This window comes from Xenopus tropicalis, chromosome 2 (assembly GCF_000004195.4).
Source record: "Xenopus tropicalis strain Nigerian chromosome 2, UCB_Xtro_10.0, whole genome shotgun sequence".
Lineage (NCBI taxonomy): Eukaryota > Metazoa > Chordata > Amphibia > Anura > Pipidae > Xenopus > Xenopus tropicalis.
The window spans coordinates 130,188,583-130,214,208 of record NC_030678.2 but is presented as its reverse complement, the minus strand read 5'-3'; the positions used below and the strand labels follow the sequence as shown (position 1 = coordinate 130,214,208).

The 25,626-nt window shown below is 36.0% G+C and overlaps 1 protein-coding gene across 5 annotated transcripts in view; it reads right to left on the bottom strand.

Moving 5' to 3' along the window:
• diaph3 (diaphanous related formin 3) overlaps nucleotides 1-25,626 on the bottom strand; it is a 261,365-nt gene that overhangs the window by 42,711 nt on the left and 193,028 nt on the right. For 4 of the 5 annotated variants that reach the window (XM_031897113.1, XM_031897114.1, XM_031897115.1 and 1 more), the window contains 2 exons: nucleotides 17,636-17,731; nucleotides 15,014-15,073 (listed from right to left, as the gene is read on the bottom strand). In XM_031897113.1, coding sequence (XP_031752973.1) covers nucleotides 15,014-15,073; nucleotides 17,636-17,731 — 156 coding nt within the window. The remainder of the gene's footprint in view (nucleotides 1-15,013; nucleotides 15,074-17,635; nucleotides 17,732-25,626) is intronic. The other variant, XM_031897116.1, reaches the window with a different exon arrangement.

Here is a 25,626-nt window from a genome sequence, read left to right as displayed (position 1 = left end):
TTTAAAGGAGAAGGAAAGCATTTAGGGCCAGGAAGATGTTGTCCGGTATACAGGTTATTGCTTCACAGAAGTAAGGTTCAACTTTGTTGAAAGTTGAACCTTACTTCTGTGAAGCAATAACCTGTATACAGGACAACATCTCCCTGGCCCTAAATGCTGCAAAGTAGCATTTCTTGCTACAGCTTATTATAGACAAAGATAGTGTTATGCTCTATCAATGATTCTACCTAACCTTACATTTATCCACAGTGAATCTCTGTCACATGACACCCAGATCACCAGTTTGATTTAGTTGTGCCGCATAGTTTTGTGTAATCAGCAAATACAAATACATTGATTTATGTTCCTACCTAAAAGTCATCAATAAACAGATTAAATAAAAGTCAACCTGATACAAAAGCCATCCGAGTCCAATTAGAGGATGTACCCTTGACAACTTTTCTATACAGGCAGCAATTCTGCCAATTTGGGGATTAGTCTTTGCATGAGAACAGATCAATTCCTTTGTTGGTTTTTTTTTTTGCATGCTTGATGGTTACTGTAATATTAGTAGTTCCTAAAATTGTTTCAATCTTTTCAGCCCTATAAGTGGTGTTTAACTTTTTTCTTCTTTTCTTATTGGTTACATCTGAGTTAAGCAACCCGGGGCTGGTAATCTAATTCTTGTTACAGAATGATTGTTTTAAAACAATTCATAACAGTTGATTGGAATGACATTATTAACAACTCTAGCACAGTGCATTTATGTATCAAAAATGTGCTTTACCCCTTTTATGCAGAGTAGCTTTGAAATAGCCATACTGTGTTTAGCCAGTAAGTGCACCTCACACCTTAGATTAAAGAATAACGTGAATATATAAATGCATTGGATTGACAGATGATGTATTTTGGTGAATATTCACTCTACAGCATTCTACAGTTGCTCAAATGCCCCTGCTAATACTTAACCAATACTTTATATAATGTATGCTTAAAAACAAACAGAAAAATGCCACAGTACATTTCTGCTTATAAAAACAGGATACAATTTTGACTAGACCAATCCAAGCTACTAGTAAATTAACAACATAGCAATTATCATTATGATCACTTAAATTTTACTTCTATAGCCCCCAGCCAGTAATACTATAGCAATACTAAACTTTACGAATTAAAGCACATTTTTTTACGATTTGAGTTTTTTTAAAAAAAAATTCGCAAATGAGATTGCGATTTGCATAAGCAGTCCCTGTGTGTGTTTATTGTGTGTGAATATAGCATCAATTTTCACTTCGCGAATATAGTTTCGCAACATTTTTTTCTGCCACCAAAGTTGCGGCGTAATTTGGATGCAGAGTGTGCGCATAAATATTAGCAATTTGCGAATATACCATATTTGCACTGCGAATAAATGCACCAGTCTTGTCCAGCTTTATAAATACAAACACGGGCAAGGCAAATATGGTGACTGAGTGAATAATTCTGCACTGCACGAATTTTATAAATGACCCTCACAATGTGGTTTTCCAGGAATGGCCCCCTTTTGATGAGGGAGAAAATGACTATTCAGGACTGTTGCAGGCTTATTGACAGCCTGCTTCATTCATCACCCATCCTTTCCTCCATGTGACTTTGTCTGCAAAGCTTCCAGTCAGTGAATCCTACCCATTCCCCACTTACCTCTCCATCGTCCAAATCCTCTTCCCTCCGAAGCTTTATTAATGCCTGATATCGTATTTTGAAAAAAGCACTGCAATGTGTAAATTCTTGTTTTTTTATATAATTATTATGGTCAAGGAATACCCAGTCATGGGGGGTATCACTAGCAAAGACTAAACTTGTACAAGCACAGTAGAATAAAATCTGAAAATGCTGCACTACTATGCATGCATGAGTTTGCTGAGGGACAACTGGCAAAGGTAAGAATCATGGCGGTGTGGTTGCTTCATTTCCTTTTTCCCCCCCTGTCCTAAAAGGGGCACTGGCCAATCAGATTCACATGGGGATGCTTAACATTAGGCAGCTCTCAGTGATTCCAGCTTTCTTTGTCCTTTAAGGCAAGGAAACAATAATGCTGTATCTTCTTATTTACACAAATTTGTAAACCAAGTAAAATTCACTATAAAGCAAAGTAGATGATTTGCTAATTCTTTGTACGGCACTGTGTATAAATATAAGCACTAGGCAAGAATAAAGATGCTGTGCAAGATAATTATTGTTATAATCTATCTGTTTTATGGAACTCTGCCTTCTAAGCACAGTTTGAATATTCAAGGATTAAACCACTGGAATTAAACAATGACAGGAGCAATAAAATATTGATTGATCTAAGCTCGCTTTTCCTTTGTGACAGAAGAAGCAACACAAGCCAATTCTGCTTAGCTAGAATTTAAGTTTTCTGCTTTTAATACGAGCCAAAACAATGACATTTTCCATATCAGATCTCTCTAAACAGCAAGTTTTCAATACTGTGATTTCACGACAACTGCTGTTAGGTGGATAAACAGAAACTGGGTTAACTCAGTAGAGAGTAATTGGCTGTGTCCTGTTTTCAGTCACTAAACAGAGAAAGAACAGACTTGAAGCAGTAATGTAAGCCCTGAGACTGATTAGTTAGGAAGCTATTGCTAAAGGCAGCAAAAGCAGGAGGTATCCCGAGAGCCCAGCTCCTAGCAGTTTCCACTACCCTGTGAGACTCAACTGGAAATCCCTTAATGCACTATACCCTTCATATATATTTGCTACTGGACATTTGAGAGCATTTAAGAGAGATACCATTTTTGGAGCGGTTGAACAATGATGGATTGCTATAAGCCGAATATTTTAGTACCATGTGCTGAATATAGAGGAAGACTACCATCTACAGTACAATGGTGAAAGTATTGCAGTCCTAGCAAATGATTTCTGTGTATGCATGTACATATTTCAATATTGCATTGCATATGGTATACACTTATTATAGGTACCGAGCACAAAAATAAATATTTATTTGCCTTTCAGTCATACATCAAAAGAGAAATCGTGAACCCTGCTATATCAAAGAAACAAGAAATAAGGGAAAAATAACATGCTTTACAGAATATAATTTTTTTTAGGTCAGGAGTAAGCAACTTTTTCACCTCGACAGTGAGCATGCAAGCAAACTTTGATGCCAATGGCTGAATTGCAAACTGCTGAAGTCATTATGTATATGAGCTAGTGGACATTGAGGCGAGACTGAATAAAAGTGATACCAATGCCAGTGGAGTCATGTCTAGTGTATCACCAGGATATAATGTTTAAACATTAAAGTGAACTGTAACATCAATAATATGCTTAGAGATCTAAAACTACATTTACTAGCAAGAAAGACAGACTTCTAACATCACTTTAACTATATTTCATGTATTTGTTTTTACTTGAAATGTATATACATTTAGTTTATTAGACTCATGTTGAAACGTAAATATATATGATGGTTAGTTGTGCTACATTATACTGAATTTACTGTACCAAGCCCAGAGGTTACAGTAATGGTCCAAGCCTTCTAAGCTGTCCACAGGAGCTCACCATATTTTGCCTGCCAGTGGCACTGCATATGTCCAGTGTGCTCTGGGCTGCTGTTGAAAAACTGAGCTTACGAGTTATCAAATATGCAAAGTAAAGTTACATCTGTCATAGAAGATGAAAAAGGGTTGATTATTAAATATTTCTAATGCTGAATGTGCTGGTTTCTATGTGGCACATGTATAATCTGAATGCATTACTAATCAAACTGACAACAGCCCAGGGCATGTACTGTGAATCAGCACAGGGGGGCCACTGAGGGCATATTTGGAGGTACAGAGCTTTACTGCTTAAAGGGCTGTTGTAAACTAGGGCTAGGACAGAGGCAAAAAAGCCATTAGCCTAAAGAAGCAACATGTCCACAAACTATTTGTGTTTCTTTAAAATCATGGGGGCAGACACAATGTAGGGCTTAGAAATTACCAATATCTACCAGTGCTGCTTGTGATTTCTATAAATGCAAACCACCTTTTTATCACTAAGGATGAAAGGCAGTTTCCATTCAAGTAAATGACAAGCACAACAGAAGGATTCTGGGTGTTTCCCCACCAGCTGAAATATGCTTGCATGTTATGTGTACCATTGGCCTAAAGGAATACATTCAAATCTACTTTGTAGACACCAGATTTAATCTGTTTATATTTCAGGAATGTAGGCATAAAAAGCTTCCCTTGCTTGGATTACTAGTCATTTTAAACAACTTAAATATATCTGCCTGTTTTATCTATCTTGCATATATATATTTCAATGCATTAAAAAGAGTGAATGTTCATGGAAAAATGTGTTTGTCTTGCTTGAACCAAGAAGAACCTATCTTTTTACTCTGCTGCTGATAATTTGTTGATATAACAAAGTTTTTGACAAACCAGTTACAGGAGTTTTTCACCATCTGTACACATGATCTTCTGCATCAGACTTCCTGCTCAAGTCTGCTCAGTATGTTCCTCTCTCCGCCTCCTTTCTACACTCTCCCTCTTCTCTCTCTCACTCTGTCCCTTCTCTGCTGTGTAATCTGAGCTGAAAGCTGTCCCGTGCCTGCAAGCTGCTGCCTGGAAGTGAAGTCAGACCAAGCTAAAATGGCAGCTACTACCTTAAACAAACAGAGGGAGCTTCAATAGCTGTTTACTAAGGTATGGTAAAGCATTCTGCAGAATAAACATAGCGTTGCACTAGCTTGCACTATTGTGACTAATCTATCGGCAATTAAATGCCAAAATGCCTCTCTTTCTCCTTTATAACACTGACTTTTGTAAAGGAGAACTACCCCTTTAAAAGATACATGGGAACACAGTTTGCACAAGTACTGAATTACCAATAAACCACATTATTGAATGCATTAAACATGAATTCAATAATGTGAAACAGTACGAACAGCAAACCATTTCATTTTTAGAGAAAGATCATATTAATGCTGACATCATGGTTAACATCTAGGCATGTATTTTAGCATCTCCAATGGCCTAAGAGCACACAATCATCTTGCACAAGAGTGCCTTGAAGCTAAATTGACCTCTGTCAGCATAAATTATGTGCTAGGTTAGAAGGCTTTAGAGTCAAAGAAAATGCATTTATTAATGTATGTATTAGAAGGGTGTAGAATCGAGAATATATTTAATCTTGCAATATATAACCAGCCACTAAAATGTACAGTATCTAAATGATATTGCTGCTTAGTATGCTAACTAGGAGTAATGATGAAAAAGACCTGGATGAAGGTGTGTGAAGAAACCCTTGGGTTTTTTTTTTTTTATTATTTAATGGATTAATTAGCTTAAACCTTTAACTATATCCCTAATTGAGACTCACATGAATAGTGAATACATTAAAAAAAAACTTTAAAGTAGAGAACATAGATAAAATCTTAAATGCAGGACTCTCCCAGGAGTTATTTATGTTATGGGGAGTCACCACAAAGCATTACAGTACATATACTATTAGAAAAAAACAAATCTAGTAAATAATGCTTTCCCCTATTGATCGTTTTGTCTAATTTGTGCAGTTTCTGAATTGACTTCCTCTTCCGCCTCTCCAGCTTTCAAATGGGTGTCACTGACCTGTGCTGCTACAATGTTGTTATAGTTATTTTTCATTTTTTATCTTTCTGTTCAGGCCCTCTCCTATTCATATTCCAATCTCTGAGTCAAATCAATGTCTGGTTACTAGGTTATAATGGATGCTAGCAACCAGATGCTGCTGAATTTTCCAACTGGATAGCTGCTGAATGATCACTGTCCATATCATTCTAAGAATTAATTTAAAAGTGAACTACACTTTAAGTAGCCAATTCTGGCAAATATGTGGCATTTATTAAGATAATTTAAAGGACTAGATGGACTAGGGTGGCTGATTTCATGAAATGGATGCATAGACTTCAATGGCTGCATACAGAATCCTTGATAGGCAAATAGTGTGACAAGCAGCACTAAAAGTTACCAACAATACAGGGCAATATCTAATCTGACAAGAGTTTTATGGGTGTGGTCCTGCTAATGTTAAACCTTCAGCAATCCATATATATTGATACGTTTCCATGCTACCATGCCAATAAACCAAGTGCCTACTAAATGCATGGGATTATAGTTTAAAGGAGGTGATAAGGAAGGTTTCCCTAGGCAGCCTAAAATCATAGCTGCAGATTAAATAGTAATTAGGGCTATTAAGGGCAATGGTATAGAGTTGTTTTAGATTATCTTTTGTCTTCCTTAGGGCTCTGGCACACGGGGAGATTAGTCGCCCGCGACAAATCTCCCTGTTCGCTGGTGACTAATCTCCCCGAAATGCCATCCCACCGACGAAAATGTAAATTGCCAGTGGCATACGCGGCGCCGCGATTTCAATGAGATCACGGACGTTGCCTTGAGAGGAAACTTCCACAATCTCATTGAAATCGCGGTGCCGCGTATGTCATCCCACCGGCGATTTACATTTTCGCCGCTAGGATGGCAATTCGGGGAGATTAGTCGCCCACAAAAAGGGAGATTTGTTGTGGGCGACAAATCTCCCCGTGTGCCAGAGCCCTTATGGACTGGGGCAATATAAAATGCCCATGGGTCACTGCCCTAACGCCAGAGAATAATTAAAAATCTAACAACTATTTCTATAAGAGAAGAACTAAAGAAAAGAAGAATGAATGTATACATATTTATGGACTAAAGAAACTAAAGGAACATTTCACTAGTACAGCTACAGCATGTTTGGCACAGTTCCTGCATGGTCATTCCTGCACATCTATTTGCCACATGCCACTCTTTGCCAATCAGCTTACACAGGTATGGAACAAATTTGCAAATGTTCACATAAATATTTGGTAAAGCACTGCATAACTTGGTACTATATAAATAAGATGATAAAAAAAAGCTTAACTAACAATCAAATTTCTAGTGATACTTGTATAATATGGTTACAGTGTAAAACAGGTGCAGTGTGCTGATAGCGGTTTGTCGAGATTTGCTACCAAACAAGTTAGTGTTGCTATTTTTACCAAGTCACACATAATTGTTATTCAGCTAAAAGTGTATTTGGCGATATAATTTTTAGAATTTTGAAAGCTATCTTCATAGGCAGCTTGATTCATTTATTCAGCACTAGCCTTACCTAGTCTAATGTGCTAAATGAATTATTCATTGCAGCACCTAACATTCTGATCTCTGGAAAAATCTGCTACTTTCTCAGTCAAGAAATACTCACAGCCTCTAGTCTTGCTCTTAGTATAAATAGGGATAATCAGAAGAAAGTTAGCTACTTCATGGAACACTTACAATTGTGTATTTAGTGCTGTCTTGCATTTGTTTCACTATTGTTTGTTTTCCTTGCCAAGGGCTAGAAGATCTGAAAGCATTTATTATATTGTAATAATTTGTCAGCTTGTGCTAAAGCAATAGAACATGCAACATTATAGATTTATATTATATATAGATGGGTCTAAGTACAGTGCAAAAAATAATGTTCTAGAGTGATTTTGCTCAGGTTGGGTGCAACAACCTAGAAAAGCAGTACTTTATCACTTTACTTTATGACCATCACACAGTCCACAGTCCACAGCTCAGTTCTGCAGCATATCTATTATTATTAATAACAACAACTAAGCATAAAGTGCCACCATATTCCACAGTGGAGATCTAAAAGCCAGAAAAGAAACTTAGTATTCAATTAAATACTTACACTTTACATTGATTTCATCTTTCTTTTTTTAGGGGTTTGGAGATTTAAATATTTTAGGGGTAATGTAATAAATGGTTTAAGGTTTGCTACAAGTCTATTAACCCATAGCAACAAATCATCAGGTAGCATTTACTGATCAGCTCTTGAAAACAAACATCTAATTAGTTGCCATGGGTTATTAGATATAAGCAAATTTAAGACTACGTATTACCCTGTTTACATTTTTTTTAATATAGATCCCCTATCTGTCAGATAATAATTGTCTGTTGATACTTCCACATAAGGATAAAATTTAGCAAGGAGTTCCATGGCCTTATAAAAGCACTATAATGCTTGGTTTCAGGATGCAGTTCTCTGAAATGACTACTGCCCTAATATACCTTAGGGGGTGGGGTTATTACTAATTTGTAATAACTAATTATGAGAGTAACAGATATTTAAAGTGATACTGACAAGTTCCTATAAAATCTATAGGAATATGTCAGTAATATGTGAGACTCTAGAGGTTTTTGTTTAAAAATGCACCCATGGTGCCAGTGATACCTGCTGTCCCCTCAAAGAAAAAAGACCTGCAGAGACCACGCTATTTTCTTTGATCACACTAGGCAAGGAGCGGTGTTATCCTTACAAAGGCTGAGGTCAAACCAAAACCCTTCTCTAGCCAATTAAAAGATTGCACCACCTCCAGCTCAAAATGACTAATAGAATTGACAGGAACCATAAGCCATGAAATGGTATGTTTGTACATCACTAAATGCCATGTACTTTGATAAACGTGTACATTAGGTATCAACCTTTTTCTGAACAGAAAGCACAAAATATTCAAAAACTGTCTGGCAATAAAAGCGCCACAAGCACCAAGTCAGCTGGCGAAAGGGAGTTTTAGGCTATATATGCGATCAGTACTGGTGACTCTTTTACTAGTTCAGAACTTAATTTGTCTTGTTATACCGGGTTATATTTATACTATCTTTAAGTTTATGACAGATATTTAATACTTTACCTTGAAATTATAATGTGCACCTCCTATTAAAAAAATGCAAGCACACTTGTTAAGCACCAGTATTTTAAAGGAGAAGGATAGCTAATAAACAGTTAATCTCAAGCTGCAGGCATTCCTTCAGTTGTCTCAATAGTGCCCTTAAGTCTCCCCATATTTCACCTATTCAGATGATCAGAACCCAAACAGGAAGAAAAAACGCTGAGCTGTGTAAAGAAAGTTCCCATAATGCCTCACTCCTGCACAGAGACCCAGACGAAGTGTACATGCTCAGTTTGTAAGACTATGAGCCAGCTTCCTGCTGATTGGCTCAGATCACATTCCACATTCCTAAGGGGGGGAATGAGTTCTTAGCATTCTTGAGGGAGGGGGGACCAGGAGAGGGGAGAGAGCAGAGAGCTGCGTGTCTCTGGCACATGAATTCAAGACACAACAAAACTTTTGACAGAGAAGTCAGTGCAGCATTTCTGTGAGTGCTTATGGCTGTATTTACATAGACCTTTCTGATAAAGCTTACTTAGTTTTTACCTTTCTTTCTCCTTTAAGTACTGTAATAACAGAAAAGACACATCTATCCTGTTTTATCTTATTATTGCCTTGTCTTGAGTTTAGCACAATCTTTCATGCTGTTCTGAAGCCTTTCCTTACTAGGTGCTGTCATAATGTGAAGGTCATTTTGCAAAGAAAAAGGTATCAAGAAAAGGTATTGGGAAAGGTGCAAATATATTTCAAATAAAGCTGCTAGACAGTGTCTGATTAAGCTAAACACATTCTATAGATTCTGGAAGATTAAACCCTAAAAACAAAATTTTAGTTCCTTTTTAGTAAAACTTCTCTAAGAACTTAAGACACAAACGGAGAGATTTGGTCGTGATTGTGATTCTTTCTGAAAACCAGAGGAAGATTTGCTTTAATAAGATTTTCTTTCTCATTATAACATCTAAAATCTGTGTTTTTTTTTTTTATTTTATAGGGCTCAGAGCTAAACCTCTCTGTTGGAATTGTGAACCACATTTAACTGGCAGGAAAATACTATTTAAAGCAGGAATTGATTATTTCCCTGTCACAAAGAGCCAAAGACTGCCTAGGTATTTGTTTTGCTGTTTTAAAACAACTAGTTTTCAATTTTGTTTTTCGTACATTAAAAAGAAACCCCCCCAAAAATAAAAAACTTCCATTTGATGGACTAGAGTTGATGCCATATGTGGCTATTTTCAAAGGGTGCCCAACTCAAAGAATCCAGTAGCAGTCCCAGAGGTAACAGCTAACATATGTATGTTTTTGTAAAGACTTATGGGAAGTGCAGACCATGTAAATAATCGGATAAATACAGGGAACAACTTCCTCAGTTGGAATCTATGCAGTACCACACTGAGGCAGCAAAAGTGATGCTGTCCATGGAGAAGCCCTTGCATTACAAACAATGTGAAAAATTACAAAGCACAGGAGTCAATAAAACTAGCTGTGTCAAGCTATCCCTATAGGGGTTGTTCTCCTTTAACATTTATCACCCAGTAATACATATAACCTTTTGCACCAATGCCATATGAAATGGTGGTCTGCAGGTACAGGTATTGGGATACATACTGAGTGCTAATTATTGGTAAATACACAGAAGTACTTGAATCCAGGGCTGCCGTTACAATACAAGACTCATGACAAAGAAGCAAGCAGGAGTACATTGAAGACCTAAAGTAGGGTTTGTGTAATGTTTCATAAACATTTATGAGTTGAATATCTTAATAGTTATTGATAATGCAGGTCTATTGAGAATGTGTGTGAGTTTAGAGGAAAGGGGACTTTATTTGGCATTGTATATGACGGTCAATGACCCCTTTATTGCATATATTTAAAAAGGGACAGATCATTAAACAGTATGTAGGAAACAGGCCACAGAACAATGGTGTTTTATAAATACATATTATTATTAATAGCAGCAGCAGGTAAACTGGTTCCTTATAAAATTTACCATAGTGTGTGAATCTGATATAGACTTTAGAGTGTAAGCTCCACTGGGGCAAGGACTGCTGTATAATCTCTGTATAGCGATGTGGACTGTTTGCAATATATTTATGTAAAATAATAAATGGTATCTTGATGATTCATCTTAAAAGCCTCTCTTGAATGGCAAACAACAGGCAGTACTTTATATAACAATTGCCCACTATATACTCTAATGTCATTATATTGGATTGGTTGGCATGCAAGATCGAGAGACAGATTTAACAAAAAATAAACTATGAATCCTGCAAGATTTAGTCTTTCTATCCCAGTTCTGATTGTTTTGATGTCGATTATTGAATGTATCAAAAACTATATTTAAGATTACATAAGCTTTTCAGCTATTCATTATCTTAGGCTGCCAAAAAAATCAACTAGTATTTTTGGCATTTTCTGCACTATTTTCCTCTCTTGTAACAATGTAGAGCAGGAGGCCTTGTTGCATTTCTTAGAGGTCTGTTTGAATAGCACTTATACTCACAAATAACTTTAGATCCATTGACAATTTGTAATTGATGTATTTGAAAAATATCAATATCTTGTATTAGACACAATTTATTTTTTGTGTTTATATCCCCTTCAAATGTAAAGTGTGCACATTAAAGTGAAAACATACCCCCTTTTGACATGAGCCTATTAAATTAAGCCCATTTCACAATGGAAAAAGATAAGAGAAGGACTGGACACTCTGTGAGCCTAAGGGGGGGACTGGCTCTTGAGAACAAAGACATACTATTTCCTTCCTTTTCATCTATGTAATCAGGTATATCTTTGTAAAAAAAAAAAAAATAGAAGTTCTGATAGTGTTTATGCATATTTTTTAAATACACTCAACTAAGTGATCTTTTTCCGATAAGGGGGTATATTTTCCCTTTAATATAAAGGCAAGAACATTAATGAGAACAGACACAGTTTCAGGATCAGTCATTGCATAAGGGTAATGCAGCATTACAATCACTTGTAGTGGAGATTAAAATCAACCCAACGTGGTTCCTTCCACTTCAATAGAATAAGATCTGCTGAGGGTAGAGGTGGTATAAAAATTCCCTGCATGGTATAGCCCAAAGAATACAACTTTCTTATTTATTGATGCAGAATGATTATCCTGGCATGAACATTGCTAATCAGATGTATTAGTCAGACAAACAGCATTCTGCCTTACAGCACAAAAAAAAAAAAGAACACACTCATAAAGAGGCATAAAGAAGCACAATACTGCCTTTTTAACTTCAAGGATTACTCAAGGAAAAAAAAAAACAATAGCAGAGTGAAAGATAAGAAATTCAAGTGGAATTAGATGCGATCAGCATGAGCACTCACAGGAAAAAATGATTAATTCTTCTGAAACAGCTCATTCACTATAAAACCTACACACAAATTGCTTCAGAAGCAAATCTGCAGCACAATAAATGTGGAGAAGAAAAACTGAATACCTTAAATACACCATGTTGGGCCTTTTTAAGGTTTCTAATGTGCTGCCTGAATTGTACAAAATAATCTAATAGAGAAATATTGGCCAACCTAAGGTGCTGACAAGTATATTTGAATCTAATTTCCATTAGTTTGAGACTGATGAGGAACTTTTCAACTTCCATTGTCAAAATCTGGGACAGTAAGTCTGTATTGCCATGTAGTACATATCGAGATTACATTTGTGACTAGAGGTCAGGCAAGTGTCCTTCAAGCAAATGCACGGTCCACAAAGCAATGCTAAGAGAGCCAGAAAGCAATCCTTCACAAAGCAATGCCAGGAGAGACAAAGAAGTACAAATTAAGTGCCTGCATTTCTCAGGGTAGCGACTTAGAATTTAAAATAAGGTGAACAAGCTGGCCACAAACAAATCTTTTGCTAAAACAAGGTAAAAGGTTACAAGGTAAAACAAGAGGAGGAGGGGGACAATACTTTGTACTTTATTACCAGTGGGAAAGCATTTTGGGAAGATTTGGATGTTGGATGTCGCTCCCCGTGGCCTCAAAGTAGGTGCTCATTTTTGAATTTTTGGCAAGGAGACAAGTTTTGGTTGCATAAATCCAAATATAATGCCAAACAGAGCCTTCTGGAGGCTGCGAGTCAACATAAGGGCTATTAGGTAGCCAACTATAACTCTTACTGGCACCTCCAGGAACCATTTCCATGCTTGTGTTACTCTCCAACATTTTTTCCACTTTTTTCACAGGTATAAAAGGCTAAAGGAAAATGTTGGCAGTTTGTGAATTCAGCTTTGGTACATAATTTCAAAATGCCCAACCACTAACAGTATGGCTGACCTATTTGCAGGAGAAAAAACAACTTCAGGTTGAGGGAGATTCCTAAAAAAAAACCCTGGCTTTATAACAATAAGAAAAACTAATACAAACTAGTTGTGTAACCTCTTTAGAACATATCAACCATAGTTTAAATGAATATTTAACTATGACAGATTGCCATCAATGCTTAGAATTATACCAAATGACAGTATTTCACTTTTATTGTAGTATAATGGTAACAACTTTGGATATTGTTATGTTCATTTAAGGAAAGAATGTTCATATGCAATATCCCCATTATGAGTAGAATTCCTAGGTAGAACTTTGCTAACAAATCTAACAAAAGCCTATAAAGTGTGTGGACTGAGAAGCAGTGTATGAATGTATACAACAAAGGCAAAGGGCACTTATCAGAAATTTCTTGAAAGTAAATCTTATACTTGTTAAGAAGTGCGGTCATTTGCAGAAGCTTTTTCATACATGGTTTTATCCCTATATTATATAAAGAGAAATATTTGGCCTGAACCTGTATTCTGTAAGGACTGAGACAGTACAATTTCTTATCAATGGTGAATGCAACTGTATGAAGGTTACTGTTGATTCTGCTTTACAGAAAGCCAAAACAAACCAGAACTTTGATAGGGATCTTTGACATCTTTGATAGGGACCTTCCTTTTAAAATGTTGGGGCATTATCATACACACCAACTTGTCTACTTTGCTACTGTATTAAAGGGACAGTATACCCCTAAAACCACCTTTGATAAAAATAAGCACAATAAATAAGCCTTGTGTTAAAAATGCATTCCATCTATTCCTTTAATTTGAAAAGAAATCCAAATTATTTTTTTCCATTATAAAGCTCGAATGGAATTTAATTTTACACTTAACTTATTCTCCCTGTTCCCCTATATACAAGGTAATTTGTTCAAAGGGACAAGGAGCTCTAAATAAACACTTTCCTTTCCTAAAGCTTCAACCTTTGAGATAAAAAGCAGCTCATTATACAGAGAACTTACCTGTTGGAACGGTCTTTCTGGCTGGCTGACTACAAGCTTGCTTATCATCTCCCCTTAGCCACTTTATTGTGGTATAACTCCCAACAAGAAGTTAGTAGGGGACTATAGAGAAGCCTGAGGTATACTGTCTGGCATAACTGATGCACAGCCAATAAAAGGGAAGGAGTAACCCCATAGTTTTTTTTCACAGCCTGTACAGAAATGTAGAATAAAACTACTAGCACACAGGACAGAAATTACGTATTGTTGAGGGTATAACAGCCCAGAAATACATTCATATATTTTATAGGAACAATGACAAGATATCAGTGATGACACATTGCAAAATGTTTATGCTCCATAAACACTATTAATTAAAGGAGGGGCGGATCACTATAACAGGCATTAAAGTGCAGTACCTATATAATAACCAGATTATTGTTTAATTTGTAACCAATAGTAAACTGGTCAAAACTAATTTCTGATTAGGTGCTATGGGTAACTGCACTATAGCCCCAATGTTACAAAATCAGCCCAACTGTTAACCAAATGTTTTGGGGTCATATGGTAAACATGCACTAGGCATCCAATAAGCATTTTGTACAACAAATTAAAAACAACTTAGCAACATTTTTTGATTGTTAGTTATCAGCATAGTTGAGACCCTTACAAAAAGAATACAAAGTTACATATCCATCACTGCCATAAGTAGTTGGTTGGAAGCAGTTGAAATAAATCTAAATAAATCACCCCAAACTTTATTACATAATGTATACACCCATTTAAGTGTTACTTACCAAACAACAATTGTAAAAAAAAAATGTTGGTTAACAAAGGGATACATATATATATATATAGTAATATTGTAACTCTGTAATCTTTTTGAGGTAAAGTTAATTTAGCTCAACGTTACACATGCATAAAAAATACCATTTATGGAAGGAAAAAAAAGCAATGCTTGTGCAACAGATATTAATTGATTGTTAGATCTATTGCACAAAGCCAACAAAGCAAGTAAATAGGAGAAAAGGTGATTAGTGGGGGAAAAAGCATAGACTTGTGCATGTAATGCATTAAATTACCATAGTTACGAGACTTTAGAACAGGCCTCTCTGAAGATGGACTAATATTTTCGTGCCAGTCTGTAAAAATGACGAAAAATGTAATACCACCTTGATAAACAACATACAAATCATAGGGAAGAAGAGCTATAACCACAAACATGGCTATATCTCAATTTAAACAGGATAGTTAAGACAAATGCAACATTACTTTCTGCAGGTGCTGGTAAAAATGAGGAATAATAACTTTAACAGAGAAACATTATTATTAAACATTAATACTAAAAACCACTATACCATAGAGATGCACAGGCTCAATTATGAAAGGAAAAGGGGCAATATATGACTGCAAAGAAAATGCATAGATGCATTTGCATGTACTGCCCATAGGTATATTGGTAAATGTAACTGCATTTAAAAGCAGTTTTTGTTTGTCCCCTTCTGACTCTTGAAACAATGTAGTAGATGTCAGCTCTCTTCAGGCCCAATTTAGATTCCCACAAAGTCTTGCATGCTTCTTCACAGGTCAATTATTCACTTGGCATCAGCTTTATTATTACAAGAGTCAAGCAACACAGAATGGAAAGAGACAAATTATTCTTTCATTAACAATTATTTTGACAAATAACTCTAAAAACAGTAAACTTTGTAATCAATTTATACTATAACGTTGCTTATTGTATGAGGTATGAGAGCCCACACCTACTGGGAACCAGTTAACCTGTCTGTATGTTTTTGGAGGTGCTCTAGTGGTTCATTTAAAAGAGAAGGAAAGTCATTTTGGCATTTTACTGCCAATAGATTCCCCGCATTAGTGCCACCTAGAATACTATAATTATTCTGCAGAAAGATTTAACATAGTTAGTAAAGAGCCCTAGAAGCTCCATCAGTTTGTTTAAGATTGCAGCTGCCATTTTAGCTTGGTCTTCCTAGCTTCCTGCTTGCAGCTCTAGAGGATGGCAGCTCAGATTACACATTCATAAGGGAGGGGGGAGTAAGTTTTATAAATTCTTAAGGGAGGGGGGTTGCAGGAGAAGGGAAAGAGCTGAGTAGACTCTGGCCCCGGGAATGAAGGATTTTTTTGAGAGAGGAAGTCTGATACCAAAGAACATGTTTACAAAAAAGGAGAAAAGAAATCCTGTGTTTCTTTTGCTAGAGGACTTTCTGACATCGACCTTTTTTGATAAAGCTTACTTAGTTTTTACATTTCCGTCTCCTTTAAGAGCAGTGAAGTACCCTTTAAAGCTAAGGTGGTGGGATTTTTTTTTCATTCCAAAGGATTTGTGAAAGTGTTTGTATTGTAACAAACTGGGTACTTTGGCAGAGTTAATACCATAATAGGTATTATTGATACCATAATAGGGCAAGGCTTTATAAAGCAAGCATTAAGGCTAGATCTCTTAAAAGTTCTATATATAATAATATATTTAGCTGTAGCTAGAAAAGATATTTATGTATATATATATCATCCTGATGACGATCCTATTAGGATCGAAACGCGTTGATGCGATGAGCTAATAAACAAACAAACTTTTGTTTTACTTTTATATGCTGTGAGTGCTTTCTACAATTCCATTGTCAGCACCCGGCGAGTGCCCGTGAAATGGTGAGTGCCGATTTTCCTCTGAATATATATATATATATATATATATATCTTGTTAGCCTTATAACTGCTTTGTCACTTCAGGGAAGTGGGGGAAATAGCCAAACTGTTCAGTTGTAATTCAATAAATGTTATCTTTTTTTAGTTGATTCTGATAAAATATATATTGGCTTTTTATAAATTTAAACAGGTTAATTTGTTATTGGTAGATCTTTCACATGTAAAGGAAAATATGTAAATTGTCTAAATCATTCCTTTACTGTGTCAGCATTTTCAAATGCCTGCAAATGCAAAATTGCTTTGACCCCCACCCCCTCCAAAACCCTCTGTAATACAGGTACGGGGCAAGCAGTGATCCAATGTTCCCCACAAAGTTTTGCAATCTCTTCTTCCTCACCCTGACTGTTTTGCATGTTATTCTGTCGACTGAAGTGTATGGAATTCTGTTATATGTATGGATGGATTATTTTGTTTCAAAGATGGTATGATAGATATGATTAGACACAGTTTTACACACTGAACAATACTAAAGATTTAATTAACACTTGATGGTCAGGACACAAAGCTAGAAATGCACCAAAAAAAGAACACTAAAGGTCAGTCAATAATGCAACAAAGGCAAAGACCCATCAGTTTAACTAAACATCTGATTGTCATGCAAAACACACGGTAATGAAGCTTACATGCCGTATACCTGCTGAATATTCCCCATAACAGACAATGTAATTATTGCAAATTCTATCAATGCTTATTAGTATGCACCCTAGAGATAGAACACATATGGTTCTGAAGAAGTATCTCATCACAGTGAGCAGCTTGTGTTAAGTTCAGTGCATTGGTCTGTAAAGTGCCACTGACAACAGCCAACTGGAATTAATGTCTTCCTTGACATTTGTCATTACAAGGGAACGATTCCATTTGCTGCCGGCACTTTAAGCCGCTTTTCTCGGTAGCACAGCAGATCTGATTAATGTTTTAAAGCGACTATTCATACACAAATTCTAAAACTATACTTTATATATAGAATATATTTTAGTCACCTTTAGGCCTTGGAGTCCGTTTTCTTCTGTCTCTGAAAGCAGCGCCGGATTGCAGGGCCTCTAGCAGGCTATCCATCACTCCAGTCTCTTCTCCCTCTGTAAAAAAGATTGAGGGAGTTCCATCAGCCCTCTAGGTTACCATAGTAATGTCAAAGGCATACAGACAGATAAAAAAGATCACTCTGTTATGACTAAAACCTGCAATTTTAAAACTAGACAAGCTTTTAACTGACTCATATATCATTCTTTTCTTAATAAAATCAGTCTCATTTCGTTTCTTGTGTTGCTATCTAGTAAAGTGGACGAAAGTTCAATTGATTTACTTCAGGCCTTAGGCTTTATAGCGAAAGGCAGTAATCTCAGAAAGAATATGGCTTCTGTCTTATCTGCCTTTTTTTTCCCTGAACCCACTGTGTTAAGGTCATTCATAAATCATTTGTCCCTTGTGAAAGCAGCAACTTTACAGATCTCTAAAATATAATCAACTGTAGTTACATGTGACGTAAAAAGCCCTGAAATCATTAAGTAGAGCAGTGACTTTGATGTGCCAACTTTCCTTAATGTCCTATCACCTCAGCGGCAGGAACTATAAAAGTGCAATTCATTATTAGAAAATCTCATTGGTAAAGATCACCAAGAGGAATATGACATTCCAGTACGTATGTATTTTATTTAGAGGTCCAGTAAGCCAGCTTTGTCAAACCCATACAATAGCTGAATTAAAAATGAGAGAGATGTACTTTGTTACAGAATACAATAGTTATTAGTCTATAAATCTATGACAGATTAGTAGTAATGAAGCACAAAGTAGAATATATAGAATGCCTACACTTCCCATTGACACTATTCATTTGGCATCCACTGGAGCTATTCTGTGGGTTTCGTTTTTATTAGTCGAGATTCTGTTTCTACGACTTTCCATCAACACTTCATTTCCTAGACTGCAATTAAACTATGCATCCAAAGAAAATACCCCTAAAAATAATGAACATGTAATTTGCATTTCAATGACCGTTAGAAGTGATTACCTTCCTGTTATCATGCCACTAGAGCTTGGAAACCTAAAGAACCTAGAACGGATTGGAATACTTTACCAATAATTAAGCATACTATGCTGCCCATTAACACGGAGAGACGTAAAAAGTTTAAATAGCCAAGTATAACAGCTATAAATGTGACCCTAGTAGATGGTTCATTTAACAAGCAATGATCTATGAGCCACTTGATCTGTAATGTTTCTGGAACAAATCAGAATAAAATAGGAAACTTATCTTATAAGGAGACATTGTTCAAATTGACAACTCTTCTTCTAAGATTTCTTGAATTAAGATTACAGCTTCAGATGAATGCCTTATGTGACACACTATACATATACTGTGCAACACACAGTGATACTCAACCAACTACAGGTACCTTGGGAAAAATTAAACCTTGTTTGTCTCTATTGAAATGCAATTTTGGGTGTATGAAACTGGCTCATAAAAAGTAAATTCTTCCTGAAAGTACTGCACATATAAGTACTGGGCTTGTTCTGCAAAGATCAGCTGTCATACAGTGGGACTTGTCTACTATTAGTGGGCAAATCTGCACCAGGTCAGTAACCCAAGGCAATAATCCTATTTTCACTTTTACTGTTTTACTTAAGTTGTTTGAACACAGCTAATCATTGATTGGTTGCCATGGGTTACTGTCCAAATGCAAATATGCATCTGGATTAAAGTAATGTAAATTAACTTGCTTCCGCTATATAAGTAAATGGATGATGATAAGCTCCAATGACTTCAATTTTAGACAAAACACAGAAAGAAATCGACAGCGCTCGGTCTAACCCACGCTGTAGTGTTGACCAGCTGCTAGAAACACAGTATTGTGCCAGCGCTCGGTCTAACCCACAATCTGGAGTTGACCAGCTGCTAGAAACGACAAAAAGCCATTAATTATACACAAAGAGAAAGAAAGTTTGCCAGTGCTTAGTTTGCCTTTAAAAATAATTTTTACAAAAAATGAGGTGTTAGTACCACACTTTGGCCAATTTTCAATTTTTTAAATTTTAGACAAGCCTAAGTGATGTTTAAGGCCTTATTAGACTTACTGTTTTTTTAAGAGCAGACACTCACTGAGCAAATCTACAGGCAGAATTTACGATTAAAAAGTAACTTTATTGGAGTACCGCCTCCAATAAAGTTACTTTTCAATTAAGAAATCTGCCTGAAGATTTGCTCAGCGAGTGCCTGCTCTCCAAAAGAAATGGTGACATCCGCTCCCCTAGTTGAAGGATCAGGGAAGTGCACCCGAGTTGCTTTTTAGACTCAAGCCAGTAATCTAATGTAGGGACCCATAGGGTTAACAATCCCTATGGACGTATCCCCTACTGCTAGTTTTGTGGATACTATGCAGAAGTACATTTTACCATTTTCTATTTTACATATGTGGGTATCATTGGCCCTTAGATAGGATGACCACTTCCTACACACTGTAATATAGTGTTTAGCAGGAGGTGGGCACTTCTTCTTTGGCCTTATTCTTTCCATTGTATGGTCATGATTCAGCAAGCCTGGACCAACTAGACCAGTATCTAAACTTTGAGGAAAGCCATAGCTCTAAAGACAAGCACATTCTAATGTAAATTAGTACAGCTTTATTTAGAAAGAGCACTTTGTGAGCTCTATCCAGGAGAAATTAATGGGAGTAGTTCTCCTGAGGCTCTGCTACCTTAGTGAAGGGGTCACAGTAGCGACAGGGAATTCAGGATTAGTTTTAACTTCCTGATTCAAGAGGGCTGTTGGGATCTGGGCCATTTAAGGTGGAAACCCTTGAGATTTCATTCTACTTTCCCACAATGGTCTCCACAGTGGTGCTGCATCACTCTGATCTGCATCCTATTATTATTATTTTTACTTGGCAGTGGGGAGGTGTAGTTCCACCACAGGGAAGGCCCATTCTATGTGTTAGAGTAACGTGTGTTCTGTATCATCTAGCTGGACATTGCCTAATACCAGCCAAAATAGGATTACAGTAATAAAGTCTGCTGCTGCTAGTATCAATTTTATAACCACTAAATCTGCAGCCAAATAAATACAGTTGCAGGGTTCCACCACTTCCATGTATGTGAGTGATTAAATAACTTTACATATATACAGAATATAATATATATACAGAATAGACAGAATATAATAAATAGAGCTATATTAAAAGTGCTGAATAGTACTGAGCAGTATTGGGGTGTCAGCAGAAACAATACACTGAAATATTATATATATATATATATATATATATATATATATATATATATATATATATATATATAGTGGTGGTGCCATTTACTGTTTAAGCAAAGTGAAATCCAGCACTTCTGCTTTGAACAACATGAAACATTTGAGGAATCTCTTGATTCAGTGTAATTTGCATTTATATGAAGCTGATCATTAAAATAAAAATCCCACAGCTCTATTCAACTATAAATTAGCACATATATTCAGTCAGCAGAATTATACTTTGGAGGAATGCAAACATCCTCCTGTGGGGTGTAATTTTGGTAGTCTGGTTTGACACATTTGAAAGATGATTACAGGAAGGAGCTGTTCCGTTATTCCTATGACAAAATTGTATAATGAAAAGAGTGTGTGACAGACTATAGACATGGGAAAAATCCACAGTTCCGGAAGGGAAAAAAATGCTTGTCCAACTAATCTATATGACTGCATTTCTTAGACTCTCTCAGCAACTTACATGAACACTTAATGAAGTACTGTTTTAGTAGGGCAGTTAGTATTTAGGTAGCTACAAAGTAGTTTAACTCCCTGAATGCCAGTGGCCTAACAATCCATTGTTTCCATTGACCCAAATGGAATGCACAAACATAGAATCTACTTCTGGCAATAAAACTTTTTTTTGGCCATGAAGGTAGGTTCTGTGTTTGTGGCAGTGAAAGGGTGAACAGATAGAAGAAATGCAAACCACTCAAAGTAATTTTTTCAATAAGCATTATGAATTTTCGTTTCATGGATTATTTTACTTGCGCTTATGTTGGGACTTTTTAAATGAAAGATTTAAATTGAAATATTTGACCCCACCTATTACCACCCACTATACATACTAATGCATAATATGCACAAAAAGCCATTTCAATCAAATAATTCCTTGTGTTTTTTAAAAGTGATATCATTTTTCTCTGTACTATTAAAATACCATTAGATACCAGCTTATTAGAATGTAAGGGAAAGTACGTAGATGTGGCCCTTGTCATGGATGGAATCAGATGACCAGATCTTCTGAACAATGGATATCAAGATGGTCTGATGGAAAAGTGAATTACAATACCATTTAAAGTACAACTACACCTCCACAACAAAAGTCAAGAAGGTGATTTGCCTAAGCTGTTAAAGGCTTTCCTCATCTCATGAAGTAGCACATGTAACTTACACATACCCAGTTGTATGTTTACACTAGAAAAGTTGTCAGAATGTTTTAGCTGTCTCTTATTTCTTGGACTTATGAGTCTATAAACTACTGCAGTGGGCTGCAAGACAAAAAGCCTATACATAAGGTTAAGTCTAGAAGAAGATTAAGTCTAGTCTATACATTAATAAGATATAATATTATTTTATTCTATGATCTTGCTGAAGAGGTTAGGAGGTTCCAAAGCTGAAGTGGGAGCCCAATTCAGGGGATCAGCCATTGCCATCTGAAGGTCAAGCAGAGTAGAATTTGGAATGGTTATCTATCAGCTGTTAAGGATTATCTTGAAATCTCAGGCTTAAAACAGATGGAATGGCAGTATGTATTTGCTTCCTGTATATTCTTGAAATCTTAGCAGTATGAATGTGAGAACAGTGATTCCATGTACCTATAACCTTGCACTGAAATAGGAGGGAACCGGAATAATTTTTAAAGACAAAGAGTGGGAGAGGTTTCTATTAAGTATTTGAAAAGGCTGCTAACTCAATGCCTGAAGTTAGCATTTTAAATATATATATTATTGGTTCATTGGGGTAGGCTCCCTACATACTGTAGATCCTGTAGTTTTGAATGATTTAAATAAAATACGTAAATAGGCAGATGTAAAGTTCAGCTTTGGAAAATATATATTTCAGCAAATCAAAATAATGATTTAGGGCTTTATGTAACTTGGTTAACGGGGCTAAGATTAATTATGACTTAAAAACACACCTATGTGCAATCTGTGACAACAAATGGGGGCAGATTTATCATTCTGACTTTTGTGGTTTTAGAGAAACCACTAATAAACTCATTATAACTAAAATCATGAATGTCTAGTCATTAAAAGATCTTAATTTAAAAAGCACAAACGAATTTAAATGCGTCAAAAAAATGAAAAAGAACATTAAAAACCTCAAAGTATTTGTTTTTCTTTTTACAGTTTTCGTTTTTTTAAATCTTCCTATGAATCTTTGTGGACAACCATCCCCCCTGCCCCAGAAAACCTCTAAACCCATGAATGAAATAAAGATTGTTACAATATGCCTAGGTCAACTCGCATTGGCTCTACATGACCTCACCAGCTTTTAGATGACAAAGTTTTGTATTCATTTTTTTGTGGTTTTGACTAGCGATGAGCGAATCTCTCCCGTATTGCTTCAGTGAATTTTACCACGGGAAATTTTTCCGCCCGTTTCGCAGAACAATCCGCCAATGGCAAAATGTGGAAATTTGCAGGAAATCCATGCCTGCCGGATAATTTTGCCCATCACTAGTTTTGATGCCTACTAAATTATGAAAAACGTGAAAAAACGTACGGAAAAAATCTTGTTTTGACACAAAAAAACAAATTGTGAAAAAATTTATACAAACATTCGTAAATATCCCCTGTGGCGTGACCTGTGGGCCTTACTAAGGGAAAAATGGGGTTTATATTTTAAAAGAGAATATGAAAATGCAGGCAGTATCAGTGAGTATATGCAATAGTAACTACATTTATTACTGGTACTGTAGTGCTGCACCCTGACTATGCAGTGGGTAGTGGTTTATAAAATGGATATCACTGAAGTGGAAAAAATTGCAGTGACAACAGAACAAGTAATAAGTGAAATGGAAAAATTAAGTTATGAGAAAAGACTGTCAGAACTGTAACTGTTGTCTCTCTTGAAAAGGCACTTGAAAGGTGATGGGAAATCTGCTAGAGGTCAATAGAAACAAATCTCCGGGGAAGGCTTTATTCTTGGAAATGTATTAAGAATAATAGATGTATCTCCCCCCTTAAGCAACAGCATTGCTGCACAGCTATTACTATGACAGCAGTAAAAGGTATAGTATAGTATGGCAGGTGGTAGCTTGAAATCAGATACCCTTAAAGGAATACACTCATCTGCATTATAGTGCACAATAGATTACATAGCTAGTCTGCTGCAGAATAAAGCAAACCTAAATGTCAACTTTTATCATGTAAAAAGCATAATCATTATCTCAATGTCCAGATTAATCTGTCCTGACTACCCTTTTTGAGTATCAGGTCTGCTTTCATGCATTTAGTACTGCTCACATACAGAATTATTCAATGGAGAACTAAAAGTTATCTGGGCAGGACCAATTCTTACCTGGCTGCCTTAAGAAAGTCTAATTGAAACCACCCACCAATGAATCAAGAACATTAAATAGGCAGTATTCACTTACACACATTCAACGTGACCACAATAAGTACTATGTTTATTGAAAATGTGTTATGCTTATTCTTTTAATTTACATTTTTTTTAAAATTGCTATTATAAAGCATTTATTAAAAGTATTTCCCCCATAAACATTAGAGTTGAGCACCTGTATAAACAAACCCTTCCCTTTTCTAAGTTGCAGCCTTTGAGATAAGAGCTCATTATACTGGTCAGCTTATTTATGGACTGATAACATGCCTTTCTACCTCTCTGCTGAAAACAGTGACTTGGCAGAACCATGGAGTAAAGCAGAAAGTTAGAAAGGTAAAGAGCTTTCATTTTTTAGAGCATTTTTTGTTTGTTTCTGTAAAAAAAATCCTAAATTGACTAGGGATATATATTAAGATGCTGGTAATAATCTAGATAATTCTTAATTAAAACAATTATGTCCAGCATAAGCCCTATTTAATAATACAGCTCCTTGCATGATGCTATCACTAATATATAAGGGACAATCCTACCATGAGTTTTGCATACTGCTGGCCCGTACAGAAGAGTTGCACTGAAGAAGCCATTACTCCAAAAGAATAATATGCAAGATGTACCGAGCTTGGCAAAAAGCTATGTCTTGGTCTACCCACAAAATTGTTTTCCTTACATTGCAACTAAGTAACTTTAAATATTGTTAAATTGGCAGAAGTTCATAGTAAAGTGCATAGTACAAGTATGGGACCTGTTATCCAGAATGCTCGGGACATGGCGTTTTCCGGATAAGGGATCTTTCCGTAATTTGGATCTCCATAATTTAAGTCTGATAAAAATCATTTATATATGGAATAAATCCAGTTGGATGGTTTTGCCTCCAGTAAGGATTAATTATATCTTAGTTGGGATCAAGTACAATGTACTGTTTTATTACTACAGAAAAAAAGGAAATTATTTTTAAAAATGATAATTATTTGCTTACAATGGAGTCTAAGGGAGATGGACTTTCTATAATTCTGAACTTTCTGGATAATGGGTTTCCGGATAAGGGATCCTATACCAATAATGTGTGGCACAAAATACACTGCCCAAAACTTAAAAACAGCATACCTACAGTGATGCCAATCATAATATCAGGTACATTATGCTGTGGGATTGCTTTTCATCAGCTGAAACTGAGCATCTTTGTAAAAGGAATGGTGCACAAAAAAACACAAAAAAACCCAGAGAAACAATGCAGGAGAACATGGTGCATTCTATTTCATTCTATGCCTAGCCAATGCCCTTATTCCAATCCAGAATTTGGCACTATTTAAAAAAAAAAAAAAATGGTTAAATGGTTAGTGGAAGGTTTTGCCTTTCTTATTCTGCTGGATATCAAAGTCAAGTCAGGGTCAAATC